The sequence below is a fragment of the Notamacropus eugenii genome, chromosome 5 (assembly GCF_028372415.1).
Source record: "Notamacropus eugenii isolate mMacEug1 chromosome 5, mMacEug1.pri_v2, whole genome shotgun sequence".
Lineage (NCBI taxonomy): Eukaryota > Metazoa > Chordata > Mammalia > Diprotodontia > Macropodidae > Notamacropus > Notamacropus eugenii.
In genome coordinates, this window is record NC_092876.1 from 271,526,192 (window position 1) to 271,548,004 (window position 21,813).

Below are 21,813 nucleotides of genomic sequence, written 5' to 3' on the forward strand. Positions count from 1 at the left end.
CATTTATCATCTTCCTGTTTTGTCATGTTAGCCAATCTGATAGGTGTGATGTGGTATCTCAGAGTTGTTTTGATTGGCATCTTTCTAATCAATAGTGATTTAGAGCATTTTTTCATATGGACTATAGATAGCTTTAATTTCTTCCTCTGAAAACTGCCTATTCATATCCTTTAACCATTTATCACTTGGGGAATGACTTGTATTCTTGTAAATTTGATTCAGTTCTCTACATATATTAGAAATGAGGCCTTTATCACAGACATTAGTTGCAAAAATTCTTTCCCAGTTTTCTGCTTACCTCCTAATCTTGGTTGCATTGGGTTTGGTTGTGCAAAAACTTCTCAGTTTAATGTAATCAAAATTATCCATTTTGCACTTCATAATGCTTTCAATCTCTTGTTTATTCAAAAATTCTTTCCTTCTCCATAAATGTGATAAATAACACTCTTCCTTACTCCACTAATTTGTGTATAATATCAATCTTTATACCTAGATCATGTATTCATTTGGACTTTATTCTTGTGTATGGTATCAGGCATTGGTCTATACCTAGTTCCTGCCACACTGTTATCCAGTTTTCCCAGCAATTTTTGTCAAACAGTGATTTCTTATCCCAGAAGCTGGGGTCCTTGGGTTTATCAAACAGTAGATTGCTATATTCGTTGACTACTGTGTCTTGAGTAACTAACCTATTCCACTGGTCTACCCTTCTGTTTCTTCTAACCAACTTTATTGTAGTCCTCCATTGATAAAAGTGGTATGAGTTAATGACAGACCCTTTTGTGATCTTGGACAAATTACTTAATGTCTGTGTGCCTCAGTGTCTTCATCTGTAAAATGATGAGGTTAAACTAAAAAAATTACCTCTATAGCCCATTCCAATTCTAATATTCCATAATCCTGATCTAGAGTATCTGTCCATTTCATTATATTCTTTAAGGAAATTTTAAATTCCTATTGGATTTTACTTCTAGAGTAGATGGCATTAGTAATCTTAGTAGTTTCTTTAAAATTCTTTTAGAAATAATATGTTCTCTTTATCTCTCTATTCCCTTTTCCTCCATCTTTCTCACACACCCCACAGAGTAGTTTTTCTAATGTGTATAGCTGTTGTAACTGATAAAACAGATTAATTTGAAAACATCACTGAATTCTTAGTGGCTTTTTGTCATTTTTAAAAATCAATTGTATATTTACTATTTTTAAGTCAATTTTTAAATTTTAAAATCAATTGTATATTATGTTTAAATCAATTTTTAAATTTATTTTCAGAAGGGAACTTCATAATTAAAAAGGATTTGGAACAACGATACTAAAAAATAAGCCATCTTCAGTCCTCTCATTTTGTTTTTGTTCTCTTTCTACGATAGGATTATCAGAGTCCTTCTCTATTACCAGCTAGCCAGAAGAAAGGCATTGGTAAACAGTTGGATTTATTACGCCATTCATCTGGGAGGTAATTTTCTTTCATAACTTACGTGGACATTGAAATTTGACCACTTAAACTAAATTAAACTTGGAATTAGTTCTTAGAGTTGTTTATTTATATTTGAGGTCTTTCTACTTCCTGGTTCCATCTCTAATTTGTAAACTTCGTTGTAGATACAAATTCCATTTGAATATCTTATTTTTAATTCCATTAAATGTTTTTCCTCTTTACTTTCTTCAGAGGAAAACACTGAAACATTTGTAGCACTATGAAAGTAAATACATGTATGTATATTGTTATTTTCGCAAAAATTCTTTCATGTGACCTTTGGTCCTATCACCCTTGTATGACAGGGGGTTCTTATATAAGTATAATTTATCCACAATAAGGGGACACATTTCATAAAACATTATCTAATTGCAAATCCTGATAAAAGAGAAACTAGACCTGAAAAATTTAGAGTTCAGGCCTTTAGTCAAGGTAGGTTAAATATTGTTCATATTAGAATCATAGGGCCATATGTCACATAAAAATAGTTTAGATGAAAGTAGCAGTGCAAACACATAATATATGTGATTCAAAAAATGCTGCCCTTTTCCCCCATGAAGTGAATGAGGAGCAAAAGATTTATTTTGAAGTTGTTTTTAGCTCTTCTAGTCACCATTTTTCTTGTTTTTTCTTTCTTTCTTTCTTTCTTTCTTTCTTTCTTTCTTTCTTTCTTTCTTTCTTTCTTTCTTTCTTTCTTTCTTTTTTTGATTATCCTTTTTACACTTCAGCAATATAGTTTAAGGTCTAATACTGCTGAATCTACTTCCATTACTTCTTTTTTCCCTGGTTTCTTTGAAGTTCCTGATCTTTTGTTCTTCCAAACGAACTTTATTGTTATTCTTTCTAACTCAGTAAAATAAGTTTTTAGTAATTTAATTAGGATGAAATTGAATAAATAGATTAGTTATGTAAAACTGTCATTTAAAAATCATACTGACTTTACCTACCTATGCGCAATATTACTTCAATTATTTAGATCTCAGTTTATTTGTATAAAAATATGTTTATATTCATATAGTTCCTATGTCTGTTTTGGCAGGTATAGCTCAGGTATTTTATACTATCTAGGTATTTTAAATTGTATGTATAGTTTCTTTATTTTTCACTTTTGATTAAATTGATTATTTTAACTTTAACTTTGAGACCATGATTACTCTGCCTGCTTTTTTTTTATACATACTAAATTCTACTCCTGCCCTTTATTTTATGTTTTTTTTATTTTTTATTTTATTTTTATTTTTATATTTTATGTGTATCTCTCATTTTTTAAATGTTTCCTGAAAGTAACATATTGTTGAATTCAGATTTTTAATCTGCTCTCCATTTCTATTTTATGGGTAAGTTCATCCCATTCACATTCTAAGCTACAATTACTTGTTTACTTTCTTCCTTCCTATTTTTCTTATTATCCTTCTCTACTTTTTTACTCTATCCCTTCTTACTCTTCTGCTTTACTTCTACCCATTACCTTGCCCTTCTATTCCTTAACCTACCTACCTCTCTAAGAGTCCCTCCCTTATCCTCTCCCCTTACCTTATTCCCTTGCCCTCTTACTTCTTTCTGAATTTAGAAGACTTTTATATCATTCTCATTATATATTTTGTTCCCTCTTTAACCCATTCTTGTTGAGAGTACAGTTCCAGGACTATTTGCCCTCCCACCTACTAGCTTCCTCTGTATTAGTTTTTCTTTTTATGCTTCATTTGTATGAGAGAATTGCTCCTTTTTATCTCTCCCTGCACAGTTTTATTTTTTTTAAATCATTCCATCATCCTCAGCTCAGCCCACACTTTTCTTTCAAACTACCCAAATAATGATGACAGTCATAAGAGTATTGCTAATATTTTCACATATATGATGTGAATAATTTGGTCTTATTGAGTCTTTTATAATTGGTTTTAATGTTTACCTTACCTTTCTCCTGGGTGTTACATGTAAAATTTTCCCTTAAGTTCTAAGGGTTTTTGTTGTAAAAACCCAGAAGTCTTTGAGTTTGTTAAATGTCCATTTTTGGTTTTTTTTTTTCCTTTAGAATTATACTTAACTTTTGGGTAAGTTTCCCTTTGCTCTGTGGAATATAGTATACCTGCAGTATTTCAGGGTAGTAGCTGTTAGGATTTGTGTAATCCTTATTGTAGTTCCATGATGTTTGTTTCTTTCCTTGTTGCTTCCAGTATTTTCTCCATAACCTGGGAGCTTTGAAACTTGGCTGTATAATATTCCTGTAAGTTTTCTTCCTGAAGTCTCTTTCAGGTGGTGATCGGGTTTTTTTCGTATTTTTACTTTGCTTTCTTGTTCTAGAACTTCGGGGCAATTTTCCTTGTCAATTTCTTGTAATATTTTAGCAAGATTCTTTTTTTTAATCTTAGTTTTCAGGTAGTCTGATCATTCTTACATTATTTCTCCTCCATTTGTTTTCCCGATCGGTTTTTCTGAAGAGATGTTTCACTTTCTCTTCTATTTTTTTCATTCTTTTGTATGATTTCTTGGTATCTTAGAACATGATTAGTTTTCCCTTGCCCCGTTCTAGTTTTCAAGGAATTATTTTCTTCCTTAAGTTTTTGATTCCCCATTTCCAGTTGGTTTATTTTTCTTTCATAATTTTCTTGATTTTCTTGGAATTGCTCTTATTTTTTTCTAAATTTTTTCTCTCTCATATTTGATTTTTAAAGTTTTTCCTAGAATTCTTTTTGTGCTTGTAACCATTTGATGTTTTCCATTGAAAAAGGAGTGATTTTTTTTTAGCTCCATTATCTTCCTCTGACTATGAACTCAGATCATAGGCAGTTACTATGATTAGGTTATTTTTTCTTTGCTTACTCATTTTTAATTTATCTATTTTTTTTTTTTTTAGCAGCCATCAATGTGATCAAAGTTGTAATCCTGAGGTATGAGAAATGATACCCCAGGCTTCCAGGATGCTTCTTCCAGTTAGTCTCTGAGATTTGTTATTGGGCCCAATCTTGAGCGGTCCTCTCTACTCCTAAACCAGAGTTAGGGCCCCCAGCTACAAATGATCTTTCTACTTGTAGTCCCTCAGGTGTCTGCAAACTATAACTATCCTCTCTGCCCCATAACTGAAAGCAGGGACTCTGCTCTTCTGCAGATACCCACAGCCGGCAGGGCCCCTGCCCCTCACTATTGCCCCATGTGCTAGCTCCTTCTCAAAGCTAAAGCCCTAGATGAATCTGGTCAGCACAACTGTGCTTGGCTTCCTTGACAGTGGAAGTTTCTTCAGTCTTCTATTCAGCAGTCAGACCCCCACATTGTCTTGGAGATGTAATTTTTTAAGGCTGAGGCTGCCTCTCTACCCAGTTGCCTCCAAGGTTTGTTGTTCTTGATTAAGCTGAGTCAGCCCTAAAGTGTTTGCTCTTCAGTCAAGTCAAACCTCTGCCCCTGGAGGTCAGAGTCTTTCCTGGGGGTAGGGATGGGGATGGGGGGTTCCCTTCTCTGATTGTCTTAGGAGGATGACTTCTTTACTCTGTGTTTATTTCTGCTGCTTTGAGGTGATGTTTTGTCAGTTTTGTGGAAGAGATCTGGAGAGCCGAAAATTTTCTGACCTACTCTGCCATCTTCCCAGAATCCTCCTTTGTTTCTCTCTTTTCCTTCCCTCTGTCCCACTGCTTCCCCACCACCTCTCAAACCCTAGAATAGAAAACACCCTCTTACTTTTGAGTCAGGTTATTGTTTAATTGGTCAATTAATGACTATAGCTATCATGATCTTCTTCCTGGACCATCAAAGTTATAAGAATGGGGACATGTCTGTTGAGGATGGGGAGATAAAGAGCATAAAAATTAAAACCATTGAGCTATTTCTTACTTAATATTATCTCTGGAAAGCTTATGGGAGAACATGGAAAAGAGTTGTACAGAATGGGTTATAATCTACTTCATTAGAGGAAATATGCACATTAATGAAATCATAGATCCATTTGAGTTATCTCTTTTTTTGGATACCATCTATGAAATATACTAAATAATCATTTCATTTGTAAAATAGAGAAATTCCTCACATCAGACCTACCCATTTGCCTATGAGAGTTCTGCTTACATCAGCAAATGATGACGACGATGATGATAAAGAGGCATTTCAGTATGACAGCAATCTCACAACCAAGAAAGTACCTGATTCTCTCACTCCAGTAGCATCCAAAGTATCTTTATCTAATCAATTCCATTCGGAATTATTGCAAAGTCCTGAGAAAAATAATCAGGACATAGATGCCCAAGATAAGCCAGAGAGAAATTTTTCTATCACCAATATCATTTCTGCAGGTGAGACCTTTTAAAAAAATGAATCTTATTAAAGTTTATATGGGTGTCTTTTTCTTGATGGTGCTCCTTTAGGATCAAAGAAAATATGATAACATCTGCCATTTCTATATGTTGGCAAAGGCTAAACAAGCACTTTTTCCCCAACATTGCCACTTGTTGGAGAAATGCTATCACTGGTATATTGGCAGTGCTGGTAATGCCCATCCTTATAAATTCTGTTCAGAGATGGTCTTGGCATGCCTCAGTATCATTTCTTGTAAAAATGAACTTAACTACTGATCAGTTTTGTAATTATATTACTGATAAGTGGTACTTAAAGTATTCTGTGTTTATTTTAGCTAGAGATTGAGGAAATTAAGGTAATGAACACTAGCTGTGTCATTCTGGACCTGGAGTTTAGATTTGGTTGGTTTCCTTCCTTTGTTTTGTTTTCTTCAAGAAAAGCATAAAAAAGAGAATGAAATCCTAACTTTTACCACTCTGTTAGTTTCCTGTCAGTAATTTTTTTTTGTCACAGTTATTGGTAGGATATTAAGAAGGTGGGGATTTTATTAGATGTTGCAGAAATGAAATGTTTGTGAGCTTACACTAAGCTATTTAACTTCAAGTTCCTCATTTGGAAACATAAAGGGGAGAGAGTACATAAAAAAGTTAATGCAGGGTCAAAAAGCGAATACAGATTGGTTAAGGTCCGCAAGTATTTTATTTGCTTTTAACCATTGTAGAAATCTAAAATCTCTGCTTTTAAAGGAGAGAATCAGACTTTCATGAAATATCTTGTTGAATGTAAGCAAAAATCTGTTTGTTTTGATAGAGACTGAGCAAACTTTCTCAAATTATTTTAATTGGTACTACCAGAAAACCCCAGACCCAAACCAAAACTCGTAATTTTTAAGTGCCTTTGTTTTATAATGAAGGAAGAAAGGAAACCAGTATTTATTAAGTGCTTTCTCTGAGCCATTCTAAGCACTTTGCAAATATTATCTTATTTGATCCTTACAACAGCCCTGAAATATGAGTGCTTTCATTATCCCCATTTTTTGGTTGAGGAAATTAAGACAAACTGGTTAAGTGACTTGCCCAGAGTCATATAACTAGGAAGTTCCTGAGGTTGGAATTGATCTCAGATCTGTCTGACTCTAAACCCAGTGCTCTACCTATGTACTCCATCTAACCAAATATTTTATGCACATAATTCATGTCAGTCAGATAAAAATTATGAATTTAACATAGTAAAATACTAGTCTTTTAATTGGAAGACCATTTGAATCTCAGTTTTGCTGGTTATTTCTCCCCAGGTGTGGGCATGGTTTTCAGTTTCTTCATCTGTAAGATGAAGTGCTTGTATTAAATCTCTAGAGGTTAAATTTTGTAATTGTTATCAGAGACTAGCTCATGATTTATGGTTGAAGATTTGGACCATACTTTAAAAACTTGGTATTCCAAGGCCTTCGCTGTTGCCTTGTGCACATGTAGAGATGCAGCACTGTAGTTAGGAAGCGCAGTCATTTATCTGCATCCACATAGATCTCTCCGTCATACGTCATGGTAGTGACTCCTCTCTACAGGCCTTTCAGTTCTTGAAACATGTACTTTTCGTATTACAGCATGCACAAGTATAGGCAAGAGAGATTTTGTTGTAGAGGGCTTGCAGAGGATGCAGGAAGACCTTCATTCAAGGTTTACCTCTAACACATACTGGCTGTGTGCACTATAGCCAAGTCACTTTAGGTTCAAAGCTCTAGGTAGTTTTTTAGAAGTTGTAGAGCAGGTATTTGTCTATGTGGCTAGAGGCTTTTTTCATTAGGAACTTATTCCTCATTCTAGTGAAATCACAAGTTTGATGCAAAGCTTTGTAGGCAGACATGTCCCAAAAAGCCCCTCATGTTAACATCTTTCCTGACCATCTTGGAAAGTAGCTTGCTTAAGATAACCAACCACATGTTGCTTTGGTCTCTAGGGAATTCTGCTCACGTTCCTGAGGAGTAAGGGACTAAGCCCAAGTTGACCACTAATGCCTCTTCTCAGTGTTCCAGAAACTTGTGGCAATGGTTCAGTACAACATGGGATTAGGCTAAGATTAGCGTCCTGATTCTTGGCAGCCCAGACCATTGGCCCCTGCTTATCTCTATAGATAAGTCACCATTGTATACATTTTGAATAAACATTTTCACAGTTTCTTTTTACTTTTAGCCAGTTGTCATAGATTCATGGGGTTTTAAGAAACTTTCCATTGATCATAGAATCATAAGTCATGCTGGACCTATGAAGTAATTTGTAATCAGCCATAAGTGTAACAAGTCTTTCCTCTACCTATTATTGAAATAAATTTATTTCTGTTTATTGTATAGAAAACCAGACCCATCCAGAAGAAAGTTCCTCAGCAAATGAAGTAAATAATGTTCAATATGTTGGGCAGGAGAAAAAGAAAAGATCTCGTAGTAATAGTCAATCTGGAAATGTGACTGAAAGAAAAAAGCGTCTTCCATCTTGGGAATCAAGTAATTTTCCCACAGCAATTCCCCTTGCAGTGGATTTGAAACAAATAGTAGTTTCAAATAATGTATTAAATCGGAGCAGCAAGTTAAGTGACAACTCTATAGATACAGATACTAAAACACAACAAAATGGATTGTGTCGTTTTGACTCACAGTCTCAATTTGTCAGCGAACTTAATGCAAAGTTCCCCACTGTGATGCTGCCCAGTGATGAGCAGCAGCTTCACAAAACAGTATATGAAGCTGATATGGATTTAACTGCAAGTGAAATTAGCAAAATTGTTACAGTTCAAACAGGTGTCAAAAATAGAAGTCATCATAAGACTGCGTCTTCTGGGAACAAAGCTTTTAGAAAAGTGAAAGATTCAAGCATTGAAAAGAATAGAGAGAAGTCAAAAGTACAACCAAAAACCAGTTCACATTTACACAGTGAAGAAAGGGATAAGGATTCAGAAGAAAGCAGTTCTCTTACTTTCACTGATAGTAGTAAATCAGAAGATCAAAAGCTCACTTTGGAGACTAAACAGTTTGCTCAATCGAACACCTTGAAGAGTGTAACATTTCAGAAAGATAGTGAGCAAAACGTGGGACAAATTTCACAGCATCATGATAAAAAGAACAAGGCAAGAAAAACATATGTAGTAAGTGATGAAGAGAGAGTTTCCCTTTTCCCTCCTATGTCAAGTAAATCTTACCAGGAGAGCAATTGTGGTATGGGACATAGTTTCCAAACTTTTGATAAAGGCAGAGATTTTAGAAGGACATTTGTGGTTGATAATTCAAGCAAAGATACATGTTTTCCAAATCAAAAGGATAATGAAACAGTCTCTGGCATATTAGAAAATGAGCTACAAACAATCATTAATTGTACCAAAGGTAGCCAAAGCCTATCTGATTGTAGGACTCAAAATTCATTGGATATAGAAAAGCAGATTACTCATGTGCAGCCTTCTAAACAAAGTAAAACAAATTTAAACAAAAAGTCTTTGAAATGTAGCAGAAAAACGAGGACATATGAATTATTTTCTGAAGTTAACCAGCTACATGAAAATAATGACCAAGTTGTGTATCACAAAGAAAGCCACATGGAAGACCTTAATTCAGAAATAAACAAACCTGAAAAAAACACTAAATACCAAGTGAACAACATTAAAAATGTACCTTGTGTAGAAGTTATCAGTAAGAAAATGGAAAATTATAATCAGTCCTCAGATCTTCAACAACTAGATAAAAAGTATAGCACGAATTCATCAGGCAAACCGATGAGTTTATTGATAAAACCTAAACCCAAAACCTTCATACAGCCAGCAGATCTCATTCAATGTTCTGTTCCCTTAGAGTCAGGTTTAAAACCCTCTGTGAGAGAGCTGGAAAGTGATCCTGAAAGGCAGACTGAGCACCAGAAGGGTCAGACACAAAGCACAACTACAACTCTGAATAAAAAAACATGTCTCAGTTCTTTCATGAAAGTGTCTGCAGAAAGTGAATCGCATGTCAAAGTGGCAAATAAAAGAAGAGAACCTAAGTCAAAAAAGAGCCGAAAGACTTATGTAGTTCCTCCAGTTGATCAAAATGAAGTCAGGGAAAAAATACCTGAGACTGTTGAGGAAAGGTTAATACCATGTGATTCTGAGCAAGTTAATCAGGAACAAAACTTGGAAAATGAGAAAATATTAGTCAAAATACAGCCAAGTGGGTTCAGTTTTAATCCAGTGATGGAGAAGAGCTCTTGTTTGAAGTCTTTAGTTCAGATGGATTCATCTAATGAAAGGCGATTTTCTCCCTATACCACATTAAAGGAGGGCTTGTTAAATTCAGACATTCTAATTGCTAGGGACCAGAAAATTCCAGATAGTGTTACTTTGAAGGAACCCATCTTTCAGGTGACTGACACTGAGCAAAAGTGTTCTTTCGAAGAGAAGACAGAAGGGACGGTATTTCAAGTTGGCAAAAGAACAAAGACAATTGGAAAAGGTAAGCATTAGAATACTTAAAGTGATAATGAACAAGATAAGGACCTTCTGTCCACTTTGAATATAGTATGTCTCTTTCACCAAGCATTTATTAACAAACTTCTATGTGTTAGGCACTGTTCTTGTGCCCTGGGGAAACAGACAAAAATGAAACAGTTCTTGTCCTCAAGGAGCTTTCCTTTTATTGGGAAACAACACATACTTTACAAAATGTATATAAAATCTATACAGACACAATCAGAAGGGATTTATAGTTTTTAGACTTGATTTTGAAAGGCATCTGGGATCTCTGGTCTTAACTAATGCCTTGGAGACTCAACACTTGATAGCTTTCAGGGCCTTGATCCTCAAATCCTATTTTAAACTCTTTCTTACCTTCCATATCTAATCAATTGTCAAGGATTGTCATTTTTTTTCTCTAAAGTTAATCTCACAATCCCCCTTTCTCATTTATGCATTGCCATTCATTGCTGTAGCCCCGGCTTTCATTACCACTTTCAAGAGCTATTATAATAGACTTTTTTTGTTTTGGTAGTAGAGTCCTACCAGCTCTTCCTGCCTTTTCTACCTTGAACTGTACTGTATAGTGCTTTCAGATTAGTCTAAGTGTGCCACTCCTTTAGTTAAAAACTTAAAGATCTGTTGGTATAGAGCCAAGTTCCAACTTCTTAACTTAGTACTGAAGCTTCCTATAGTCTGGATCCATCCATCTAACTTAGAGATCAGGTACTGTTTGTTTTTTGCTCAGAGCCTAGCACAAAGCCTCGCACTTTAATTGAATTAAGCTTTTTCAGCTTTATTTCATCACATTGGTCTTCCTATGCTTGAAGCTTCAGCCAAGCCCAGCACTTTCCCAGAATCTTGCCTTTGTGCTTTTTATACCTGAATGCCCTTCTTGCCTTTTTTGCACTTGTGAAAATCTACCCATTTTTTTAAAAAGCCCAGCTCAGATGCCTCTACTTCTGTTAAGCTTCTCTGATGTCCCTTCTCTTGCTCCAAATCAGTAATGACCTTTTCTCCCTTAACCCTTACTCAGTAATTTTCTCACACCTCTCATGCACTTCTCATGTATTATAGGGTATTGGTGGGTAGGAGCGGGGAGGGAGGCGTCTTGGCTTTCTCCACATGTAGGATAGCATTCCTCACATAGTAGGTACATGACCATTATTTGTTCAGTTAAGTGGGACTTGGTATATGGTCATAGATTAATCAATCAACTTTAATTTCATTGACCCAGTCTTTTACATGAAAATAACATTAAGCTGTATCAGTATTATCCAAAGTATTAAATCATGCATTTGATCATGATTATTAGATTCTGAACATCTAGTATGTTATGTTGCACATAGTAAACATTTAGGTTTATGAAATTTAATAACCTTATGCTTTTATTTATCCTTCACAGTGATCTTACTAGGTGCTTGATATGTAGTACTGAATTAACTGACAACTATAACTGCCAAATGATTAATCTGATGCAGGATTCATGAAAGCTTTCACAAATGCTTTGTGAACAATACTTGAGGACCTTTCAAAACAGTATATTTCAGCCTTTAAATGTGTGACTTCAGATCAGTTAATGTTGGAGACTAATGTGTTGGGCTATGCTTCGAATTAAGTTGTTTTTTTCCTCTCTGGTAATGCTGAAGATGATTTTAAATAACTGTATCGTTTACTAGTAAAAATTCTGTGAAATATAAGATTGCCTTTATTTCCAGATACCAAAGTACTGCAAGATTTGACAAACACTAGTTTTATTTCCCACAATGATTCTCCAAAATCTGAGAGTGTGTTGGATGACGTTTCTTCAGCCTGGCCAACTAAAAGAAGACGAGTTGCTGTTTGCTATAAAGAACCAAATCTTAATCGGTAAATATCAATTTTTTTTTAGTGTCTTAAGAGTGAACTTTTCCCCCAGCATTATTTTTCAAGCCCCTGCTCAAATTAATTCCTGTACAGATGAACCAAAGATATTATTGTCAGTTATATATGCTGATTATTATTACAATAGATGCCCTAGTGCAGGCACTCATTAACTCTTCATTTGGACCATTAGAACAGCCTCCTGATTTGGTCTTTGAGTCTCTTCTCCCTCGCTTTTCTAATTTCTCCTCCATACAGTTATCAAATTGTTATTCCTAGAACATAAATCTTATTGTTTAGTATCCACATGCACTCAAAAACTTCCAATGATTTCTCTAATTCCTAATTCTCTAATTTAAGGCCTTCCACAATCTGATTGCCACTTGCCCCTCCAGTGTTACTTTATATTACTCTACTTCCGGTGCTCTTTTTTCCAATCAGAATGGTCTCCTAGGCATTTCAGTACATGTCATCCTTCTTCTATCTTCATACTTTTGCACAAGTGGTCCCCAATATATGGAATGCACTCTATCCCCACCTTTTAAGAATAGAATTCTTACTTTCTTGGAAGACAGAGGTCAGGTGCCACCTCCTTCATAGATCCTTTTCTGATTTTTCCCCTTCTCCCCAATCCCATTCTTGTAGTTATTAGTGCTCACTCACTTAAAATTACTTTGTATTACTTTGATATATTTTGCATTTCCTTATGATGTACATATTGTATTCCCCAGGGGAATGTCAGCTCTTTGAAGGCATGGACTGTTCCTTTTTGCACTAACCCCAGAATAACACTGTGCACCCAAAGTTTTCGTGGTTGTTTGCTTGTGGGGCTGGACTGTGATTTCACCCATGTAGGAGAGAACGTCTGGATGTGAAAAACTCCTTCAAGGAGTACAAATCACATGATTGTATAATTTATAATCTTGAGAGAACTGAGTTGCCCATAGAAAAGTTAAGGGGCTTGCCCAGTTTCACATGACTAGTATATAGTAGAGTCAGGACTTGATTCCAAGACCAGCTCTCACAGAGTCAAACTTCTAGTTAGAAGGGTTCTGAGTGACCACTGAGTCCATCCCATACCTGAAAGGCATCCCCACTGTAACAGGGGTCAGGTTCAGCCTCTGTCTAAAAGCCTTCACTAATAAGAAAAATAGAACCTCTTGAGGTATCCTCTTCCACATTTGGGTATGTCTAGTTAGCAGGAAGGTTTCCTGACAACAAACCTGAATTTACTTCTTTGTGATGTTGAAGGTGGTGCAATTCAAAGAGATGATGAGGTATAATGTGTGAGCATGTTGGTTTGTGAAAGATGTGGGATAAGAAAGGAAGGCTGATGCATTTGAGGCTGAGAAGATGAGAGATCAGTTTGTTAGAGAAGTGTCTGAGGGAAGGAGGTAGACAATGGAGCAGAAAACCATAACCTAGTTACTAAGATAATTGAGCAAAGTATGACTGTAACTATGGAGGTTTGCCAGGCCTAGAGGCCTGTGTGGGCTACCCGAGTCTTCTTACCTCACCTCCGAGGTCTTCGGTTGGCCAAAACCGGATGCTCATATGAGAGAAAGGACGTTCCAGAGTCGAACAAGGGTTGAGCTTTATTTCAGGGTCTCGGTTACAAGTGCAGGGTGGTCTTCCTTAGGAGGAAGAGGGGGAGATTTCCTAAGGAGGCTAGGATCTTAAGGGATTGGAAGTAGAAGTACAAGCGGGGAGAGAGGGGGAGGGGAGAGAGGAAAGAAGAAAAGCGGAGCCTACTGTCCTCTTGGCTCCTCACGTGCTAAGAGAGCTTTCAGGCTTCCTCAGTCCTACTTAACCTTCAACCGCATAGTTTGCATCTGAATACCGTGCTGTTAGGTAACTAGGTGTGCCCAGATCCGGGACAATCTCGAGGGCGGGGAGATCTCTCTCCCATCACGTTTCTCACGGGAAGAGGCGGAATTCCTCGAGATAGCTCGGTTCACCTCGATTCCCTGCCGTTTCCTGGGGGGGGGTCTCGTGAGAGCTCTAAGATTTAGAAGCTCCCACCTTTACCCGCCCGAGACTGTCCACACGGAATTGAGCTTCCAATCCCAACATCTCCCCTTCTTTGTTATGCGCGGAGCGCACCTGGCTCTAGAGCAAACAGTGGCTGGAGGCTGAGTGGATTAGGAAGGCCTTTAGCATATGAGTACCCTACAACAAGACTTCATTCACACAGAAATCTGCAGCTAGCACAACTGACAAAGGGAGGCATCAAATAAAACAAAGATGAAACTGAATGGCTGAGTTACAACAGGGGAAGTGCAATCAACTAATCCCAAAGCATATTCTAAGAGAAGCAGCTAGTGCTGGCGCCTACACATCACCACCCCCTCAGTCATGCAAATGGATCTCAACGGCCAAGCCTGAATGGTCAAGCCTGTGGTATTCAGGTGAAAAGTTGGTCACCCCTCCCCCCCCAATGTCCTGGGTTTGTGATATCAAAGTCCTCCTTCAGCCGGTGGAAAGAGATGCCTAGATGGGAAGCTGTCAGCAGCAGTGTCTGCGGTTGTGATGAGGGCTGCTTCCTCTCTGGGCAGCAAGGTTAAAGCTGTCCAGGCTCAGGTGGTATATGATCCTTCTCCGGGCTCTCCGGGGTCTCCACCTCCTGCGTCTCCGCCATCTCCGACATCGGTTCCCACCTACGGATCCTTCTAATGGGAATCCACGCATGACCTTTTCCTGTGGAGACACAAACATACCCTGGACCCCATATTAGTATCTTATACGGACCTTTCCATTTCCCTGAGGCCATATCCTTTACCATGGCCCATGTGTCTTTATTTCCAGCCTGGGTATTACTTTCCTTGCGGGGTTGTCTTGGAAAAGTCACAAAATGTCTCATAGCTGGAGTAGTATGTGCGCTTTTTGAGACATCTGTATCAAGCTCTGATTGTGTTAGGCGACCTTTTCGCCTTCTTTGTTTAGCGAGGATCGCCTTCAAGGTGAGATTGATAAGAATGCATAGTGGCTGTTTATTTTGGTATAGCTGCTGCCAGGTGCTTACAAATGCTTAACATCTGTAAGGAGCCTGAATTTTACGGATTTTTTCTTTATAACAAACACAGGAGCATTCCAGGGTGCTAATTGCTCCTTAACCAGTATTTTTAATGCCTGGAGTTTTTCTGGAGTCAGGGGCCATTGCTCCACCCAAATCGGGGTGTCTGACTTCCAATTCAAGGGTGGGGACTCCAGAGCAACAGCAATGGCCCTTACTAAAAATTTGATAACCTCATCCCGAGGCGGCTCATAATGCCTCTGCCCCAGATGTTAAAACTAAGTCCTGGAATCACCAATGGCCATACGGTCCCTTGGCGATCCTCTGCCTCCCACTTTACTGGGTGCATTGTCTCTAAGGTATTTTGGCACCCTCCTATTCCCCACACTGGTCTCTGGCTTTCTTTGAGCTTCCAGTGCCGGGGTACTGAGCGACCGCTAAGGCAGGTCCTATCCGCTCCAGTATCAAGGAGGCCAGTCATGGGAATTCCATTGAGCCAGATTGTACACTCGGGTCTGTTCTGTCCTATTTCCTTTAGTAACTGGATTTGAACTGAGTGCTTTAAAGGAAGGGCAATAGCTATGGGAAGCTGATTGTCTATATGAGCCGGCTCAGCTACCACATTGGAGCATGGAAGTGCTGTGGTGCCGGTGGGATAAACTCCTGTATATATAACTACGGGTGCATGAGAGGGGTTCTGTAATATCAGGGATTCCTCCTGTATGGGGTCTCTCAGGGGGATCATGGCAAACTGATGAGCTGCAAGCTGGCACTTCTCTAAGCTGTAAAGGTGTTGCATTCCTTCCTCTGGCCCCATAATCTCCTGTATTCTCCCTCCAAGGGGCCGTCCCGATTCTCTGCCAAAGGGTACACTTTCGGGGCCCTCGAGGGGCCCCTCACCCCGTTTCCCGACTTCCTACATTGTTTAGCTAAGTGACCTGGCTTTCCACATGAAAAACAAGGGTCCTGGCCCCTCCCTGTACTTATTTCTTTCCTACACTCTTTCTTAAGGTGTCCCGGTTTTCCGCAGTTAAAACATTTTTTCTCCAAAGAGATATTACTTAAGGCGGCGGCCAGGTACTTCCCTTGTACCTGTGCCAAGTAGACCTGACTTCCTACCCTTTCACATCTCTGTATCATTTCTTCAACAGATGCATTCTTTGGCAGTCCCAGCATTGCCTTTTTGCAGTCATGATTACAATTCTGCCGCAGCAATGTCCTCAACACTATCTCTGTCCCTTGGTTTTCCTCTCCCATATCTCGACCTACTGCCTCCTGCAGCCTGGCCACAAAGTTAGTAAATGGCTCATTGTTTCCTTGCGTAATCCTAGTCATGGGAAACTCTCTCTCTTTCTTAGAGGCTATAACCTTCCAGGCGGCAATAGCCATTCCGGCAATCAAAACATAATCGGAGGCTAAGTACTGTAATTGATTTCCTGTAGCCTCAAACTGCCCTGTTCCTGTAAATTGCTGATAAGCCTGGGGGGCCTGAGCCCCTAGCCCACCGGTAGTGCTCTTTACCCTCTGAGAAAATTCTGATACCCAAATCACATTCTGCCCAGGGGGTAAGGCAGGCTCTAGCTAAGCTCTTCCAGTCATTTGGAGTCAGAATGAACTGACCACTGAGAGTTTCAAGCATGGCTATGACAAAGGGTGAATTAGGGCCATGCTTGGTACAAGCCTCTTTAAGAGTCCCCACTCTCTTCCACTCTATGGGTATGTGGCTCCTTCGAACGCCACCGGGGACACTGGGGTCCGCTATTTCTAGCACAGGAAATGTCCCTACATCTTCTCCATTCTCTATAGCCTTTCTTATTCCTTTTTCCAAACTGGACTGTGGCCCTGGACTGTCTGACCAATGGAGCAGGTTATAAGGAGGCGCGGAGGGAAGGCACGGCGTATTCTCCCCTGCCTCGCCTTTTCCATCCGCTAGATGGAGCTCCGAGTCTATTTTTTCTTTACGCTCCTCAACTTTCCGCTTAACTTTCTGCTTGCCTGGACTCTCCGTCCCTCCCGTGTTCTCCCCTCCCCTCTCTCCGCTTCCACTCTCATTCCAATCCCGCCCTGGCCTCTCCGGCCCTTCCAGCAGGCTCTTAATTACACCGAATATCAGGAAATCTAAATCTTCCAGCTCCCCAGGGTATTGTTGCTCATAAGCAGTCATTTGCTCTCCGACCGCTCCCCACTTTTCTCTTGATATTCCTGCCTGCTTGAGCCAAGGAGAAACTTTCCAAATCCTTTTACAAAATTCTCGGAGGTCATCTAACTCTATTGTGACCCCCGCCTTCCTGCATTCCCTGTGAAGTTTCTCAGCCCAGACCTCCTGTTCCTCTGGCTTTATTACTGGCAGTAGATTCCCCATCTCTGCCCTTTTCCCATGGGTGTGGGAAGCTTCTCTCACTCTTTCTCTCCTTCCGAATCTAGGATTCGGGACTCGCTTCTTTCACAGCCCCTTCCGGGTGTTCCCAAAGCACCCAGGATTATCTGCGCTCCCAGTCCTCTGTTGGGGCGCCAACTGCCAGGCCTAGAGGCCTGTGTGGACTACCCGAGTCTTCTTACCTCACCTCCGAGGTCTTCGGTTGGCCAAAACCGGATGCTCATATGAGAGAAAGGACGTTCCAGAGTCGAACAAGGGTTGAGCTTTATTTCAGGGTCTCGGTTACAAGTGCAGGGTGGTCTTCCTTAGGAGGAAGAGGGGGAGATTTCCTAAGGAGGCTAGGATCTTAAGGGATTGGAAGTAGAAGTACAAGCGGGGAGAGAGGGGGAGGGGAGAGAGGAAAGAAGAAAAGCGGAGCCTACTGTCCTCTTGGCTCCTCATGTGCTAAGAGAGCTTTCAGGCTTCCTCAGTCCTACTTAACCTTCAACCGCATAGTTTGCATCTGAATACCGTGCTGTTAGGTAACTAGGTGTGCCCAGATCCGGGACAATCTCGAGGGCGGGGAGATCTCTCTCCCATCACGTTTCTCACGGGAAGAGGCGGAATTCCTCGAGATAGCTCGGTTCACCTCGATTCCCTGCCGTTTCCTGGGGGGGTCTCGTGAGAGCTCTAAGATTTAGAAGCTCCCACCTTTACCCGCCCGAGACTGTCCACACGGAATTGAGCTTCCAGTCCCAACAGAGGTTGGTGTCCCCTTTGCCATGCTGCCTTGTGGACATAGTAAATAGGGTGCTTAAAAAATTTGTTGACTATATAATGCAATTTTAGTGAGAGTTTAGGGAAATTTATCCTTGTAATCCTAGATTTGTTCCTCTAAGTGGCTTTACATTGATCCCATTTGATTTGTTCCCAAAAATGTATATAACAACTCATTTATATCATACTTTAAGATTTTTTTCACCTGCCCTGTGAGATAGAAAATACAAGTGTTGTTACATAGCTAGACTTCCAAAGACCATGACTGGGAGGAGCTAAGTCGCTCAGCTCCAGCTAATGCTTTGTGACTATTTCTTCACCCTGCCATTGTACGTAATATCACCCTCCCCTCTTCCACCTCTTAGCTTAGTGAGTTGTAACTGAGTCAACATTAGAATTGCATTTGGAAAGAACCTCTTGTTCCCTTCACCATTTTTGTGACTTCCCAGACCAAAACACCCTTCTCTGGCGACCACTCCCCTATATCATTGTTTCCATCTGATAGAATGTGAGCTTTGGAGTGCAGGGATTGTCTCACTTTTACATTTGTAACCCCAGTGCTTCAAACAGTGTTGGGCACATAATAAGTGCTTAATGAATGCTTATAAATTCATCTTCTTTTTACAGATGAGGAAATCAAATCAAATAACACCTGTAGTTTGATCAGTAGTTCCAATTGTCTTACACTTAAATTTACATTTATTGTATCCAATTTGAAAACATTTATTCTTCCTACAACATATACTATCCTTGTTAGCATAAAAGAGTGCTTCCCAGAAGAAATGAAGAGAAGTAGTAGCCTATTTTAGAGAATCCCATCATATTTTGGAGAATACTTAAGGGTATTTTTTTACACTTGAAGCAGTGTTAGAAGGACTTTATAGTTTCTTCTACATTTGATCTAATCATAAAGAATAGACCTGATATTTTATCAAGATCTAAAGTGTTATGATAGCTGAATAGAAGATTAACTAAACCAGCAGATGGCAGCAAAAGAAAGCCAAGAGACAGGGAGAGCTAGCTTGAAAGAGTAAAAACTAAGCTCCATGTTCATGTTTGGAGCTTTTAGAGCTGAACACTTAGAGATCACTCCGTTCAGTCTCTTCATTTATCACATGAGCTGAGGCTTAGAGAAGCTAAAGGATACATACATCACAGGTGACAGAGCCAGGATTCAAACCTAATTTTGGATTAGAGTTAGATTTAGGGTTGGGTCCCCAAAACTTAAGCCTTGCCTTCCCCAAATCCCCACCTTACCTATAAACCCATAATTTGCCAAATTACCAAATAACAAAGAACATCAATTAAGGATTTTCTCCCCTGATGTGATTTACTGTCAGGAGCTTCTTGCTATAGAACACTGTTATCTTAACCCTCAATACAAAACTAAAGAGAATTTGAGTAGGGAATGCATTTACCTTTTGGATAGTATCAATGTTCAAGGTATAATCATATTGTGGCCACTTTTCTAATTTTTAAATCTTACTACATTTTAAAAAAATCTGAAGTGCTCATCTTGATTCCCTGCGACTGGAGGAGGCTTAGACTAGTAGATCTCCTGAGTTTGGGAGTTCTGAGCTGCGGTGGGCTAAGCAGGCAGATCTGGTGTCTGCAGTAAATCTGGCACCAGTGTGTTGAGCCTCAAGAGCCTGCCCAAGGAGAGCTAAATTGGGCCAAATAAACGTTCTATAGCAGTCAGTAGTTAGATCTTGCCTGTGAGTGGTCACTGCACTTGCAGCCTGGGCGAGATAGGGAAGCCTCTTTCCCCTCTCCTCCCTTCAAAAAAATATCTACCTACATATTAAAACAGACAGTTCCCCTGGGATTTTTAGAGAGATTTTAAGGGATTTGTGAACTTTGAACTTTCAACATTTGGATAATTATGTTAGGATATAATTAGTTTTCTTAAAATCTGTAATGAAGGGAGAGAGGTATGCTTTCTCCACTCTTCTCTGGGTCAGTTTAGCCATTATAATTACACAGCACTCAGTTTTTTTGATCCATCTATTTACATTATTGCCATTGCATATAGATATTTTTTTTTTTTCTTTTGCTTTCTTGGTGTCTTTTCTTTTAAAAATAAGATCTAAATTTCCTCATTCTACACATGAGAAAACTTGAGATCCAGAAAGATTAAATTATTTGTTCATGGATAGTCAGTTTTTCTTTATATCTCTGACATTAGTAGTAGGTGTATGCTTAAAAAGCATTTAAGTTGAATTTCTTCATTATGTATATATCTGAAGTACATAAACAAATTTTACATTTTGAATGACCAACTTTTGAACATGAATGGTAATTTTTTTTTCATGCTGCCACAGTAGCAAGCATTAGATTTGAGTTTTTAGTTCATGTGATATATTAATTTAATTCTCTGTTCTGCAGCAAATTGAGACGAGGAGATGAATTTACAAATTCTGATTTTCTGGATTCCAAATCTAAAAGGTCAAGAGGAAGAAAATCGAAAAATGCTAAGGAAAACCCTCAAGAAATACTTTAAGTAGTTTTTTTTTCTTTTTTAAAAATATGGAATGATGCATTTTCCATTCGTAAGCTTAAACAAATGTATGTAAAGTAACTTTTCTAATTTTGCCATTTATAAAATAGTTTTAATCAAGACCATTCATGCTACATAATCTCATGTTTTTGCTATTATAAATTTTTCTAAATAAAAGCAAATTGCTATGTAAGCATAACATTCAACAAAACATTCTTATGTGTATTTTTATAATTGTAATAAAAATGTTCTGTTTGTTAATAAACTTAATTTTGTATTGATTGCCTTTAGTCATTTGGATGGCTATGGCAGTGGAGTGTAGTCTCTCTGGAGCTTCTACTGAGAAACAGAAGTCCAGGGTTCAAATTCTGTGTCTGAGCAAATCGTTTCACCTCCCTAGGCCTTCCTTTCATCATCTGTAAAATTAGAAATGTTGGAACGGTGACCTCTGAGATCCTCTGAGGCATTCTCTGAGGGGCCAAGGGACAAACTGACAGCCTAACGAAGAAGAAAGAAGCTCATCATCAGAAAGCTGGTGTTAAAGGTGGCCTTTTTCTTAGTCAGTGACTTACGTGACTGCTATAGCCCACCTTCCCATTTGATGTGCATGTGATATGTGATTTCTCCCTATAGAAGTAAGGCTAAGGGATGGACCAGTCTTCTGTATAGGGCTGGATCCATTTGTTGTTTAATATACACTCAAACCACCTGCCAATACACCTTCTCCTTTGTGAAGCTGCTTTCCTAGATAAAACAGTTGCTCTCAGTAAACGTAGTGTGTTGCAACTCTGCTTGCATATTAAATTAAAAGCACATCCATCCGCTTGGTGTTTTTTAAAGAAAAAGTGCTTGCCACCAGCACCCCATGGAGTACTTCATGTACACTACAAATTCTAAACCATTGATTTCCAAAATGGAGTGTGCATACTCCAGCAACTGCACAAGTAACAATCCACTTCAGTGGGAGAAGAAACTATTACTACTTCTATTTAATTTTAATCCAAAAAAGGAAAGAAGTTAAGTTTTACTAATATTTAGTAGAAGGATTTAACACTAGCATCCTTGTTCCATATCCCATAAAT

At 38.7% G+C, this 21,813-nt stretch overlaps 1 protein-coding gene across 3 annotated transcripts in view; it reads left to right on the top strand.

The window, feature by feature from the left end:
• The window catches only part of SGO2 (shugoshin 2), a 33,173-nt gene extending 12,177 nt beyond the window's left edge, over positions 1 to 20,996 (top strand). For all 3 annotated transcript variants that reach the window (XM_072612824.1, XM_072612827.1, XM_072612826.1), the window contains 5 exons: positions 1,371 to 1,456; positions 5,480 to 5,754; positions 8,106 to 10,226; positions 11,944 to 12,094; positions 20,620 to 20,996. In XM_072612824.1, coding sequence (XP_072468925.1) covers positions 1,371 to 1,456; positions 5,480 to 5,754; positions 8,106 to 10,226; positions 11,944 to 12,094; positions 20,620 to 20,734 — 2,748 coding nt within the window. In that variant the 3' untranslated portion in view covers positions 20,735 to 20,996. The remainder of the gene's footprint in view (positions 1 to 1,370; positions 1,457 to 5,479; positions 5,755 to 8,105; positions 10,227 to 11,943; positions 12,095 to 20,619) is intronic.
• The last annotated feature ends 817 nt before the right edge of the window (positions 20,997 to 21,813 follow it).